At 39.7% G+C, this 15,675-nt stretch overlaps 1 protein-coding gene across 4 annotated transcripts in view; it reads right to left on the minus strand.

The window, feature by feature from the left end:
* The window catches only part of DNTTIP2 (deoxynucleotidyltransferase terminal interacting protein 2), a 42,792-nt gene that overhangs the window by 16,563 nt on the left and 10,554 nt on the right, over positions 1 to 15,675 (minus strand). The window contains exons 7-8 of one of the 4 annotated variants that reach the window (XR_013922458.1): positions 13,113 to 13,638; positions 7,041 to 7,143 (exon numbers count right to left, since the gene is read on the minus strand). The exons of 1 other annotated variant lie outside the window; for it this stretch is intronic. Coding sequence is in view for 2 of the 3 variants with exons in the window: in XM_080349292.1 (XP_080205418.1) it covers positions 7,023 to 7,143 (121 nt within the window). In the remaining variant the exon portion in view is untranslated. Of the gene's footprint in view, positions 1 to 6,819; positions 7,144 to 13,112; positions 13,639 to 15,675 lie in introns of those variants that run through there. 2 more of the 4 variants (XM_080349292.1, XM_080349289.1) reach the window with 2 other exon arrangements.

A 15,675-nucleotide genomic window follows, 5' to 3' on the forward strand; every position in this document is an offset into this window, starting at 1 on the left:
GATTACATCTGTGTGTCCTTGCCTTTATCTAAAACTGCAGCAAACAGTGCTCAAGTGAACCAGCTTTCTGTTTGCCAGTAGAAATGAGAACTAGAGTTGTTTTAAGAAAATCTTGTAAGAGCTCAATAGACAAAACCATCAGATGACCTTTCCATGGACAGGATCTGCCTGGCTTTGATTTGAGACCTTTTTGACAACACACAACTCAGCACCTAGAAGGACACAAAATTATCTACACTATACTTTTTATTCAGTGTTAGCTCAAATAAATGGTATTTTAAGAAATACTTTACAGTCTGAGTGTCTTCCTTACTGGGGCTATACCAAACCAGTATCTCCTGGCGCAAAACTACAGGTCACTAGATTGCTTCTAGATATAACCCCAAGAGAGGGGTATGATGAGAGGTATGATGTCAGGCATGTTAAAATCCATTAGTTGAAAACTAGTAAGTGTATAATTTATGTAAGTATATTAAAGTTGAGCTACATATGGCTTGCAGGTGTAAACTCCCATGCTGCATACACATCACACAAGCTTTACCAGCACAGAGGTTGCAAAACAATCTAAATTTCTGATTTTACAAAGAAGCAAAGTAGTACAGGCTGTTGGGGACTGATTTCCTCAAGTCCTAATTGCGATTAGCTCCACACTCACTCTAACCCCATTCTGCACTGCAGGAGTGAAGACCCTGAAAGAACAATCTCAAGCCAAATCCAACACCCTACCAAAGTTTTATTAGCACTGTCAACATTACTCTTTGTTCTCCATAGCCCAGGTCCTTATGTTTCTCCTCTGCCCCTTCTTTTGCTCACCTCACCCTTCTGCTGTACTCACACATCTTTCAGGGATTCCAAAATAACTCCTCTACCAGGTTCTGCTACTCCATTGTAACTCAGTGTGAATGTTACTTGTCCAATCAGCTTGGAGATACCATTTCTCACACTTTCACCAAATGCTGTTTCACTCTTTTTGCATTCTGATTAGTAACATGAAACATACAACTATCTCTAGTAAATAACTGTATTGCTGAAAAACAAGATGTAAAACTGTCAGTCAAAAACCATAGGGCTTCTATGTAACTAATATTAATTACACAGCAGGTAATACCAAATACAAAAAGTACCCATTTCCCTTCCAAATGACCCTTGAATAGGATTAGTGCTTGAAGGTAAATTAAGAAGCCATGTTCCCACTTATGCATACAATAGAATATCTTGTCATCACAACACTAACAAAAGCAAGTGATAATTTTGTAGCGAGCTCATTGAATAAAGGCCACTTGTATCAAAATCTGATTGAAATGTCCATGAGCCTCTATCTGAGTGTGAATGTCTACTCAAATCTCTCTGAAATTTTGGATAGGGGCTGTGATGGTGTTTCTTTCAGCTTTTTCAGACTATTTTTCTGGATTCCACACCCTAGTGGTTGCAATCTTGAATATTTACAAATTTAACTAGAGTCACACATTGCAAAACCAATAATATTTACATTATTTCCATGGAGGGTGATGGCAGAAAAATAAGACATCTTGCTATCAGTGACTCCCATGATTTCCAGATATCAGGGACTCTGGAAGCTGCTTGTTTCATTTTGCTCCAGAAATGACTGGTACCTATTTCTAATTTGAACAAACCAAGATAAACTTATATAAATGTATATCACAATTCTGAACACAGGAAAATAATTTTTTGGCTTGCCAAGTCAATGCTTACTGCCCACTAGCATTTTGTAAATAAAAGTAAAGCCCCCTAAAAGAAAAAAAAGGACATTTTTTCACTTCAGTGCTAGAACTGAAGAAAACTAACTGCTGATTTAGAGTGGCAGAGCTAACTGCACATAAATCACAAGGAAGCTTTTCTGTCCGCACAGAAGAGCCTTTGATGTGCAGGTTTTTTTGTCTTCGTACTGTAACTTCTGCAGGGTGATAAGTTGCATTAACTTCAATGACTGCTTTTATGAGACAAAAATTGGAAGGAAGAATATGGAGAAATTATTAAGCAAGGATTAGGTGTAAAATCACTTGCTAGTTCCATGTTCTTCCACTGTGTTAAAACAGAGAAAAACGTTTTACTGATAGATTACAGAAGTGCAGAATCTCAGTTCAAGGGTTCTGCTTTTAAGCTAACCTCAAAATTGCAACATGGCACTCACTTATAATACAATATCTAAATGCCTTCCAAAATAAATTTGCTGTTTACAAAGCATATTTTTTTACATCTGTCGGTCTTGAAGCACTGATCAAACTGTAATATACTATAATATACCAGTATGCAATGCAGCTGACTATTTACGTAGTCATTCCAACAAAGACTCTTGACTAAACTGTAATTTAATTGGTGTATGGGGAACTTTACTGTTTTCATGTTCCTCAGATACATCTGTTTTCTTCGATATATGGTAAGTCTCGCAACTGTAATACAAATGAGCCCGATTTTAAGTTGGCCACTACAAGATAGTAAATCTGCCTCAAATAATGAGCATAATCTATTATAACCAGCAATAAATTTGGCAGATCTACAGTTTTGAGAATATTAGACAAGCTACATCATATAATCACCTTCATTACACTATTTTCTGGATGGAAAATAAAAAGGATAGAGTAGAACTCGGGACAGGTAACTGGGAGCTGACCTCGCTCTGCCAGTGACTGGTAGCTGCATTTGACCAAGTCACTTAACCATGAGTCAGTCTACCTACAACTGGATTCTGTGATCTATCTTGTTTTACGAAACCATTTGATATCATTAAGTTGAATTTCTAAAGTGTAAAAATAACACAGAAAGTCACAATTAAAGTATACATTCCAGGTAACTGCTATGCTACTTCTAATGTTCACAATCCAAACGACATCTTAGTTCTCCAACAGTGCACAAACTGCCAATTTCTTCTGTTTGCTTCCCTCACTGCAAGCATTTACATATGGGCACTTAAGGCAGGCCCCCCACTGTGCTGCTTTCACAGAGGAAGTGATCCTCCCTCATCACAAGGACACCTCTTCACTGATCCCATCTCATCACTTCCCTTCAGATTATGATAACCCTTCCTCAGGATGTACTATCTCCCGTCCAAGCCTCTTCTGCTCACTAAAATGACTGAACAGACACCTGGGCGCCTGTAACCTTCATCCTCAGCCCCAGAGCTTCACAGACTCCTGATACGTCCTTGGTTCTCATCAGACACACAGCAAGGGGCAAAAGTCTGAGGACTAGACATGCCTTGACAGCCTCTCTGCAGTATCCTGGATGCAAGCTCCAGTACTCAGCAAACATCCCAAAACATCACATCAGGGCAGCAGATGGGTGCTTCCATTCCCTATAGATGGGAATCACCAATACCAATCAGCTGTCTTTTACACTTCTTCTTGATGTTTGGCTCAGGCTCAGCTGCCTCTGATGCCTCCCCGATGGTCCTTGTTCACCCCCACCTCTTCCCAGGGCACCACACTTGTTCTGCAATTGCACCTCTGCAGGGAGAGGAGACTTATTTTGACAGAAATAAAATGGCTCCAGACCTCTCCATCTTGGCATTGATTTCTCGTTGATCTCTTATTTCTTCCCTGATGGTACTGAGTCTGCTCACCTCCTCTCACAGCTCCTTTTCCTCAGTCAGCTCCTTAGCCAGAGTCTATCTCCCACGAGGTGTCCACCTCACCTCCACGAGATACCTAGATACTCCCTGAATGGCCCCTCTGAGTAACACTGTCTATTTTGGTATGGCTCTTAGCAGGACGAAATGTGAGAAAATGTGAGAAAATTAATTCCTGCCATATGGACACTCAATATCATATTTGCTTATGCTAGACCTCAAAAGGCTGATGGCCTGAATTTTGTGTTATGGATGGGTCAAGGTACCAGGTAAAATAATCTGTGAATCTTCCAAATAACAGTGAGCACAACTACTTTGTTTATAATAACATCATTGGAGGGATACAGAAGTTTCCAATTTCCCCAGCAAAACAAGACCCATTGTATCAGTATTCACTACCATGCAACTTTTTTTTTTTTTTTTTTTAAATACTTCCCACATAGACCTAAAGAGGATAGCTGAAGGGTTTGGGGCAGAAATCTGTTTGGATTTCAGCCTTCTTTTGGAATTTTTACATTTAATATATGCACTCTTCAGTATGATAAAAGTTGTTGTTAAAGAGTGTTTGATCATTGCATATCTCTTGGATCTACAAACTGGAGATGTGACAAAATTGACAAGATAAGTTATTTACTCATAAAAATATATATTGACATACCAAGATTTCATAGTAAATTCCTCTGGAAGTAAAGAGAAAAGAAAGGCATGCCCTTTTCACATTAAGAGCTGCTTGTGCTCTTTATATTCAGGTCATGGCAGCAACTAGATCTAAGCATTTGGCTGGCAGCCTTTAATTTAATTCTGTTAAAGTAAATTTCCTCACATTTCCATCAGAGAAGAATTTACAGCAGACTCCCACTCAAACAGAATCAAAATCACAGCTTTCCCATCTGCCTATCATTATCAATAACCCATATAGCAAATAATGCCCAGTTATTGTTAAAAAAAAAAATACATAGAAAATGTTGGTTTTGAAAAATGCATATAACATAGTGAACACATTTCACCCAATATGTGAAAATTTTTCCTAATCCATGGATAAAATAGCTAGCTGCAATACAATGGTAAATTTTAAACAAGAATTTTTGACAGCGTTGTAGATAACCATTTATAAAATTTGAAAACTGTGTTTCAGAGTTAACCCATATGGTACACATCACCCACTTGGGAATATGAAACTCCTTTGTTCCCATTTACTGTACTTCCAAAGTATCAAAAAAGTGTACCATTCCTTTTCACTGAAGTATCACCCCCATCACTCCAGTGACCACAGACTCACTTCTGCTTCATACCATTCATCATATCCAAATTGACAGCCCATGCATAAACTCCAGGGTCTCTGGCTGCCCCTGTGCACCTCTGATCTACACTCTAGTATAAATTATATAAGGAAAAAAAACCCTGAAGTATTCTCTGACTGCTTAGTATACAAATAATTTCAGATTTCTACCTATGTAAAAGAGAATCCTCATTTTCACAAGAAGCAAATCTGAAGTTTCTATAACTCCTGTAAAATGGAATGAGCTGTTTCCCTTTTGGCAGATAGCATGCGGGGATGCAAGAGGCCTAAGACAGTAGTGATGTCCCATTAGCCACATCTTTTGGTTTAAAGGAGCTGGAGTATGCACAAGCACTTTGCCATCTTCCCTATCCCCTGTGTGCAAACCATGAGCTGCTGAGCATCTCTGCACAATTGTGCCTGTGCAAGTTCAGGTGCTCAGTCATACTCCCTTCACACTTGTCATGTGTGAGTCAAAAATGAGAAAGAAAAAGTATAAGAAGAATGTCAGCATAGAGTTAGAAGGCTACAGGTCCTGACTGAAGAGTTAGTCAATTCCACAGAAATATTATGGAGCTAAAATTCTACAGAACACCAAGTTGGATATCCCTCCCACTTTACCTACAAGAAAATGTGAATGGCTTGCCAAGCCATGCTGCAAGGCCAAGACAAATACAGGGTTGGAATGTGAGAATTCCTGGCACTCAGTCCCTTACCTCATATTGCATGCTGACTTTAGCTACAAAAATCAAATTAATAAATTGTGATACAGTTCCATTAAGTGAATATTCAAGTAGTTAAAGCAGATTTACAAATAAACCTTTAAAAAACAATCCACATTTGCTGGTTCTAAAAATCCACAGAGGGATAATTTTGTTGAAAATTTCCGGTACAGTAAAATCCACATATCTTTGAAACAGATCTAGTAAAAACTTGTTGGGGAAGGAAGAGAAGTGCTTCTATATAATTCTGGCCTAGAGTCCCATCCTGTTTAACACTGGTAATTAAAAGACTGACAAAAGAACACAATTTAAAAATACTATTGTTTCTGCAATTAGATCAGAGTCAGTATTCACAAGTTATGCTGAGTCAGTCAATTATACTCATAACTGAGTGAAAAGCAAAATTTAATAAAGAATAAAAGCTTTTCATCCTTTTAGAACATGCTTGGCAAGCTCCTTCCAGAAATGGCACTGACTACACACAACCAACCTTACAGACACTATCACTGCCCAGTGTTGATCCAAACAGTTGACAGGACACACTGACCCCACAGTAACTTTAAGCTGTCAAGAAAAGTAGTCTATACAGTACTAGTGCCACACTCTGGGAAATCTAAAAAGAGCAATAAATCCCATAGTATTAAAGTATCTGTCATCAAAAAGACAAGAATCTGCAGTCATTTCTTTTCCTATCCCTATTCAGAGGAGGTCCAAATCAATGCAGATTAAAAGCACTTCCCCCCTGAAAGAAAGGTAATGACAACACTTAAAGCCTGGATTTATTAACCAGGGACATTTCCAAAGGAAAGGCTGGCAAAAGTCACCTACATTTGCTCTGTTAAACTGAGGATCATGCCAACTCTGTCCACTACCAAAATCAAGACATTCCAGGCCAAGTTATACTCTTACTGACATTGATATAGCCTTGAAATAATTCCACATTCTTGATTTTGCTAGTTCAGATTAAAATTGTTTCAAATGACAGCAGAAGTTAACCCAGTGTTTTTACTTACAAAGCATTCCTGTTATCTGCACGGAACCAGGTGACTGCACTGCACCACTGCTTAAACACTGCACTCATTTAATAAGTGCACATCATTCTCAGAGCACATAGGTGAGTAGAGAAAGCAAATACTTCATTTAAACACTGCAGGAGAAGGTAAGGATTTTTTCAGATTGTTTCAGATTAGTTATCTTTTAATTGTATATTAAAATTCTTGCTTTTAATCTGCATACTTGATGATGAGTAAAATTTAAACATTAATTAGCAGAAAGTACTATAACGCAGCATGTATGCCAGAGAAACATGTCCCATTCCTCTTGATGATTTTGGAAGTCTTCGGACCAAATCTGTATCCTTGCTGTTTGTTTTCTCCTATTTGTTTTCTAAGTAAACTCTGGCAGAGGCAGCATAACCTTTATCATTGTCTCAAGTTTATCTAGACAATATAACTTCAATCATTCTTACAACATGAAGAACCAAGTAACTGAGCTGAGGAAGCAAGTGAATAAACAGGCAACAGGAGAACTCCGTCATCCAATAGCATTTAGTGAACCTGTAAAAAGGAAAAGGGAAACTTGTGGAAAAGCAGCTAAGCTATCTGGGTAGATTCTCTTAGAGATCTTTTGCCATTCAGGTTTGATATATGGAAAGTGACAAACAAAATAAGGCACATAATTATAATGCATTTCCAGAGGAAGTTTCATCTCAAAATTTTGAAGTTACCTTGCATATAACTAACTTGCACTACAACACGTGGACTAAGAAATTATCTACTCTCTGTACTTCACAGAAAATAAAATGGAGCAGGCTGCCTACAGTCACACGGCATGGTAGTTGTGTGGCTGGAGTAGGAATCCAGAAGTTCAGGACTAAATCACTAGACCTCAGTTACATACTTTTTCTTCTGAACTGCATAGGAGGGACTGAGCTATAATGTCCTCTGAAAAGTTTTAAATAAACAGCTTGACTGAGTAAATATTTGTTGGCTTGATATTAATTAAAAGCAAGCCCAGATGGTTACACCGAGATTTAAAAATGTAGCCAAGAACAAAACTTTGCACTGTCAACTCTGTCTTTGATAATTATTAACTTAAGGATGGAGTCTTTAAGACTGCTTTGGCACTTAAGATAAACTGAGTTGTATTGCCCATAAATTTGAGGATTAACTTGAGACAAAAATAGGTGTTGCTTATCACTTTATTTGCTTCCAAAAATACAAATAACACTAAAAGAGACTAGATGAAGTATCATGATACCAAGGAGACAACTTTAGGATGAAGAAGAACAAATACAGAAAAATAAGGTAAACGAAATAATGTGTCTAGGATTTCACACACAAAAACCCAAAACACCCAACAACAACAAAAAAGTAAGCAAAACAGAAATGGAGAGCTGCACCACAAACAGAAATCCCAACATGGGGAGGCCAAAGATCAAGGGTAGTGGTAGTTAAGAAAATTGCATCACAAGTTGCATCACAACTTCAGAAAAGTACACAAAAGTACACTGAAAAAACCTGCACAAGAAACAGTCTGAGAAATTAGAAACTTGGGCTTATTACCAAATGCGAAATGTTACTAAAAAGCAAAAGAACACTCTCTTTTCAGAATAACACAGACAGGTTGTCCTTCGGCAACAGAAATGCACAAAATTATGCTTCTGAAACGCAGTGGAATACAAGATGAGTGAAATGCAGAACTATATAGCACCCCTGAAAAGATGCTAGTAGCTAATTCTCACTGTGTTAAGATACAGAATATGGACAGAAAATTTCAAAGTAGGACAGACTGATCAACTAAACAATAAATAATTCTCCAGAGCAAATTCCCACTGGGAAGGAAGCATAAAATTATGAAACATACTCACAAAACGAGTTTTTAAGAATGACAAAAAATAAAAGCTTTATACAGTGAAAGGAAGGCATCATTTTGGATATTTTGAAATATGTTTGTCACAAATCTTATGCATTTCTGAAACAAAATTTGATACACTCTGATGAAAAAACAGATCTTATTAACAACAGAAAATGTTGAAATTGTCTTGAAATAGACTCCCACCTCTCTGGTAGACACCTGGTTTTATGCAGTTTGCTTTCTGAAGAAAATACAACAATAATTATGGAAATAAACTAATGATAACAGAGAAATAAATAATAAATTAATAAATTAATAACAACCATTGTGTGGTACACAATTACTTTACATAAAACTGTAAATATGAATGATGAAAGTATAAATATAATTTTGCATTTATTCTAAAAGAAGATATTAGAAGGAATTTGAGCAAATAAGAATGAACTGCAAGTGATACCATTCTAGCCAGTTCCTTCGCTCACCACCAATTGCATCATCACAGAAAACAATGACTAAGATACATGGACTGTACACCAGGTATTTAAAAATTGCTAATGAAAAATTATTTATGCAACATGAGGAATGGGGTTCAAACTTTTCCACCAAAAGACTATTCATCTAAGAGCTAGCTCTGCAGCAGCTGATCTGTTAACAAAGCTACACAGAATTAGCATTGCCTGCAGAATTAACACTGTACTCCCTTGTAGGAGTGATTTAGCATGATTGCTCATGTTCCCCCAACTCCTCAAGACACTGCCCTTGGGAATTACTCCTACCTGCCCAAATATGCTTGAGAGGACAGAACATGTATCAGTTCAACAACAGCCATAAAGAAGATACTTGGAAGAGGTTCTCAACAGCAGTCTTCCTGCTGGCAACCTGACAAACAAAGAGGGGTCATTTTCCAATGCCCTCATAGTCACATGGAGATTACAGCCCCCACTGAGGAAAAGGCAAAGATGCAGAAGCACCTACAACATGAAACATATATCGTCATCCCAACTAACTAAATAAATAAAGTGTAAGTTACTCAAAGAAACCATCCCTAAAAGAATTATCTTCAGTATCTTCAGGCCCTTTGCATCCTTTGCATCCCTTTCTCTCAAAGGAGAGAAAGAAAAGAACCCAAAATGTGCAGATTGTGTAAGGGTCCCATTTAGGTAATCTATACATGACAACCTCTTTCTCTCTTTCTCTGTAGCCTTCTATGACCTCTTGCTCTCAGCAAGTATATTTACCATAAAGGCTCTTGGAGAAAGGTGATGGTACTCCCAAAAAACATCTGTGGAAGCGCTGTAAATTTGGAAATTAACTTTCTAATGAATTCACTGAAGCTCAAACCTTACTGAAATTAATTGGACATAGCATAATTAATTTCTAGATTTTGATTTTAACCAATGGAAGAGTCCCATAGGATGGTGCTATTTTTGGCCTGCCATTGATGCACTTGATATCTTGTGTTGAGGTATTCCTACCTCAGATTTCCTCATATTTAAAATTAGCCAAATGGCACCTAGCTGAGTTTAGCAAACATTTTCTAAGTGACAGTAACCAAAACCAGCACAACTGTACTCCAGGAAATTCTACTCCCTGAAATAGAGCACAAAGTTGAGGAGGAGCTAAGATGAAAGCCAGCTTGCAACAAAAATGGACTTCAGCCACCCCAGAAGAGGCAAAGTTCAAAGGACCGATCTAGGTCCTGCTGCCAATAAAGGTTAACCTGATCTGCTGGTTTTGCCTAACATGCCACATGTCCTTAGCCCAGGAACTGAGAGTTGTCCTGTTTCTCACGCAGCAGCTCCATCTGCTGTCCAGAAGGATGTAGCCCTGACTTTGTGTCACGACTACATCTACAGAATAAAAAAGGAAACTGATGGGAATAATTTGAAATATCTCTGGAAAATTCCTCAATGCTTCCCCAGTCAGACCTCCTATATAAATGGAGCCAACAGCCAGTCTTTACCTACCAGTGTAAACCAGCTAACCAAAATGAAAATATGAGAGGAAATAACAAACATGAGTGTCAGGATTCTTCACTCGTACACCTTCAGAGCTAGTCTTCTCACAGCAAACTCTGATTCTTCACTATCTGTAGTCATGTAGTGTTGTGCTGTCCAAAGGTGCCATGTCACCAAATCACATTGGTGAGGTACTGACACTCACTTCACCCCACAATAAATGTGCCCAGGTACTCAACAAACTACAAGATGCTTATGGTGATTATTAGTTACTTACAAGTGGTTTATTCTAGTTGCGCAAACATAAATTTAAGCTTATTATTCTGAGGATTAACTAAATTCTTAAAAGCAAAGTTCTGTTTCTTTTATGCAGCACAGGGCTTGTAAATTCAATCAGGCCTATTCTGAATCTCATGCAACTTAGTGACTCTTGGTCTGTGTTTACAACTGCTCTGGCTCTGCAAGTGTTTTTAGCTTGGGGGATGTACCTCCAATATGGTACTTACTGTAACTACTGAACCATTCCACTAATCCCCCAGTTTCTGGGCAGCATTGCAGGAGCTATTTAATAATCAGCCAGCACATGAGCTTTGGCTCTCTGCTGGCCACAGGCACACTAGCTGACTTCATGGGAATGACAGGGTGTGCTACCAGTGTGCCTTCATCACCTGAGCCACCTTGGTTGTTCATTACACTATCTCGGCCCTTGATGTAATGGTTGTGTATCCTAATTGGCTTATTTTACCTCGATTTGATTAGTTTACTGGCTCCTTATGGTACACCTACTTTTGTGTTTTTCTCCACTCTTACAATACAGATGCATTTAAATCATTATGAAGTGAAACACAAGATACTCACAAAACTGTTTCACTGTGTAGCCTGTGTAACCTGTATAACCTACTACAGAGCAGATCTTCCAGCCCTTAGGGACATGGTTTAGTGGTAGACTAGGCAGTGCTAGGTTAATGGTTGGACTTGATCTTAAAGGTCTTTCCCAACCTAAATGATTCTGCCTGTTCTGGCCTCAAGTCTGTCTCCTGAGCCCTCCAGTGCAAGCAGGTGCCTTGCAGCCCCATGCCCCCTGCCCACACGCAGCAGGGGCGGCCACAGGAGAGCTGAGCCAGGGGGTCACCCCAGCAGCAGAAAGCCACAGACTTTGGTTGGGTTGAGTTAAAGAAAGAATAACCTTATACTCTTGTTTTTTGGGGTTTCTAATATGCCTACTTTTGATTTAAAAAAATAGCATCAAAGACTTGTTTCAGACCATAATTACAGTTTTTAAGGGAAAATCTTGTTTTACTAAATCCACTGGGGTTTTACTGTGATTTTAGAACAGATACAGTTCAGTCATTGCTCCCTTTAATGGATTAAGTTGTAGGTATTCACATTATCTGGAACAATGATCCAAGTATACTGTAATGTTTTCATCCACATCGAAAATGCTGTCACATAATAGAATTTTATTTCCCTAATTTATTTTCTTTTTTGTTCTTTCAATTTACAAGGGGTTTTTTTTAAGCTCTCCAAAATATTCTCAGTCACCTGTTTCCAAATGTGACTCCCATATCCTAATTCTCTACCTGTCAACTCACAGTACGTTGCTGCAGAGTCTAGCAGAGATTGCATGGATACCTTTTTACTTGTCACCTATGTCATGTCTTTTGAATACCCATAGAGTATTTTTTTTGTGTCTCACATGACACAGGAAAGCCAGTAAAATGCTGTAGTACATAGGATGCTCAGTAAATGTAACCACTGTTTTCTAAGTTCCTTTAATACAGATGCTATTGTTTAAAACAAAACAAAAATCCCCATGTTTAGACTGTCCCTAAGAACTTACAATGCTGGAAATCACCAATGTTAAAATAACTTGGTTCCAAAGAACTTTGGAACTGACCCAGTGTAGTTTCCATATCCCTGATGCTAGGACCGAAAGCTTTTGTTTGTTTTAATGTTCACATTTACTCCAGAAATGGAGCGCTGATAAAAGCATATTATAAATAACTGCAATATGAGAAACGTTCATATTTGTTAAAGTGAAATAATTTGATCTAATTCATCAATGTATCACCATCTGTGCAAAAAGATCCGATGCTATAAAGACTTCCTTATAGAGCAACAGTTCCCCAGTATAAGAAAATCGTCGAATATAATTATATTCCTCCAAACATAAGGATGAATACTGAAAGCAGCCAAGTGGCATGACTACAAATACTATATATTGCCTACTGATGAACTCGGAAAGTCAGTCAACGACGTAGCCCTATGGCGAGCTCTGGACCCCACCCAGGAGCCGACCGTGGGCAGCGCTCAAGCGGCACGTACAGGCTGCCTCGAGACTCGTTTATACAGCGGCTTTGCAAGACTCGGCCTGTTCGTACCGAAGGAAAAAAAGAGAAAAGCAGAAGAAAAGGTGCCGCTGTCTGGCGCACCCACTGAGCGCAACCACTGAGCGCACCCACTGAGCGCACCCGCGGGCCCACCACACGCGCCGGGGAGCGTCGCGCGCAGACTCTCTAGGCGGTGTGCAAAAAATCCAACAGGTGGCTCCGTGGCGCAATGGATAGCGCATTGGACTTCTAGAGGGTGAAGGGATTCAAAGGTTCCGGGTTCGAGTCCCGGCGGAGTCGCATATTCTCTTTTATAACAGGGTTTTCGTTTTTTCCTCCCTTTTGGGTGAAGTAGCTTTACCCCGCCCTCCCGCCCCTTACCTCTCCGCCGGAGCAATGGGGTACATGGACCTGGCGCTTCCCGGCGACGGGCTCTCGTCAGCGAGGCTCTCCGGGCCCGCCTCCTGCGTGCCTGACGGAGAATGGCGAAGGCCGGGAACAGGCGGAGACAACGGGACGAGCCTCGACCGAGCATGGCAGCAAAAGCGGCCGCCTCGGCTCGAACAGCCTCTGGTTCCCAGCGCCATTAAGGGCCGAGGGTGGACGCGGCAGCGACGGGCCGTTCGGCTCCAAGCCCGAGGGAGGCAGGCTCTGCCCCTCCTCCTCCTCCCTGTCCCGCCGTCCGCCCTGAGGCAGCAACCGCCGTCCGCGAGGGGGCGCTGCACGCGCCGGGGGCACGCGGCCCGCCGCTCGCGCTGCTGCGCGGACACGGCAGAGCCGCCGGGCGAACAGCAGCAGCTGTGGCACTTGTCAGTAGCTACAGAGCAGGCGGCTCATGGCGGGGGCTTCCGCCACAGCCTTCAGAAAGCAATTTCACTTCAGAATAAGACTGTCTTCCCTGGAGGCACTGCAGGGACATTTCTGGTTATTGTCAAGCACCAAAACAAGTCCACAAAATGCAGCATTTAACACTTAACACCATCTTTTCTCCCTAACTTACACATACCTACAGATAGAAGCTGAAAGGCCATTTTAATAACAGCAATCAAATAAAAATTAAAAATGGGTGGTAAACCACAAAACAGTAGCAGCACTGAACAAACCTCCTTGATTTTGGTCAGGATTTAATAAATTATAGATTAATCTGATTCACTACTTTAACACATTTGTGGAGTTTTTTTGCTAAATTCTTTTTAATCCTGCATGTGTAACTACAGCCTCTTTATAAAACTGTAATAACATTTATTTAAAGGCAACAAAGGAAAAATCCACATAACTGATATCCTACACACCATCAGGAACATGAACTACCACTGTTCCACAGCACAGTAATCCACTCATATATGCCATCTAGCTATAAAATATATGTAACCCTTTACAGAAACATCAAACCCTCATATTTTGGAAACAGCTAACCAAAACCTCTCTACATTAACCCATAAAAAGCAACTAAATCAAATGACAGAAGACAAAATGTTCCTCCGTGTTTAGTCACTTCCAGCAATCCATTTCAGTCCAAATACTAATTCCCTTTCCACTTTTCGTATTTAAGTATCGCTTCAAAAAATTTGCTTAAAGAGGCTTGTATATATACACATTTGAGTGTTGTAAGCAATATTTACATAATCAATACTCTAAAAATGCAGAATTAAGGGCCCTAGGCCAAAAGAGGTAATGGCAGGTTCAAGGAGCAGGGCACTGCCCAGGGGCACAGGGCCAGCTCTCCTGCAACACGGGCTGTGGAACAAGTATAGGAGCACAATTCCACAACATACTTGTAAAAAGTGGGTTTTGAGGAAAATGCTGCAAAGAAAACATAGTATTTCAGAATGTATCAGGAGAATCAAGAGAAAAAATTCAAGAACTATAGCAAGCAATATAAATTGGACAAACACTGCTTGTTATAAATTTACGGAGTAATTAAAAAAGAAAGCAATGTTAAGGCAAAGAGGTAGACACATAATCAGTAACAATCCTTATATCTGACTGGATATGAAGAACTTTTATCTGTGAGGAGAGTCAAGCAACGGAGTTCTGGGAACTGTGCAGTCTCCAACCTTGTAGGTTTTCGAGACCTGATTGTATAAAGCCTCGCAGAACCTGGTCTAAGCCTGCGTTTGGCAGGAGGATGGGCAGGACAAGCTCCTATGGTCACAGAATCATAGAATTGTTTTGGTTGGAAAAGATCGTTAAGATGACTGCGTTCAACTGTTAATCTCACACTGCCAAGTCCACCGCGTTACGGCAGGATTCCAAGTCTCAGCAAGACTTACCTAGGTAGGCTCCTGCAATACAGACAGAACTCTCTAAAAATTAAGAGATCAAAAATAGTTATATCGCATGGACAACAGCAATGATAAGAAGACACCTTCAGTTTTAAGAAGATTAAGTTGATTGCAGAGAGATTAAAGACCCCCAAAGAAGGAAAAAGGAAGAAGTGCGAACAATAAGAGCATGACAGAGAAAGTGAGAAGTACTGCTCTTCCTGCGCTAACCATGCCTGTGGGTGGCACCATAGCCACTGTTAACCTAATCCTTTATCAACAGTGTTTTGATTGGGACACCTAAGAGATGGACTGTGAACTTACTGGGCTGTATGACCATTGCGTAGTCTCTGCCCTAAGGGCAAGAAAAAAAAGGAATACTGGCAAAACCAAGGTAAGAATAAAGAAATAGGAGCATAAAGAAACGTCCACCCAAAACATTCTAAGTGACATCCGAAACAGCTACACGTGCACACACAAAAAGCACCAACATGGTACCTACTGACCTTTAACCTTGGGAAAATTTGTTAATAATGTTTTATGTCAATAAAGAGAGAATTACAAATTAACAAATATTTCTGACAGCCATTAAAAGTATTACTTGCAATTTATAGGCAAAGTTTCTCAAATGATGCTGGTATTTTGCAGAGTTCTTCTATGTTTTTGAGTATTTTCAGAGA

The sequence above is a fragment of the Nesoenas mayeri genome (assembly GCF_963082525.1).
Source record: "Nesoenas mayeri genome assembly, chromosome: 8".
Lineage (NCBI taxonomy): Eukaryota > Metazoa > Chordata > Aves > Columbiformes > Columbidae > Nesoenas > Nesoenas mayeri.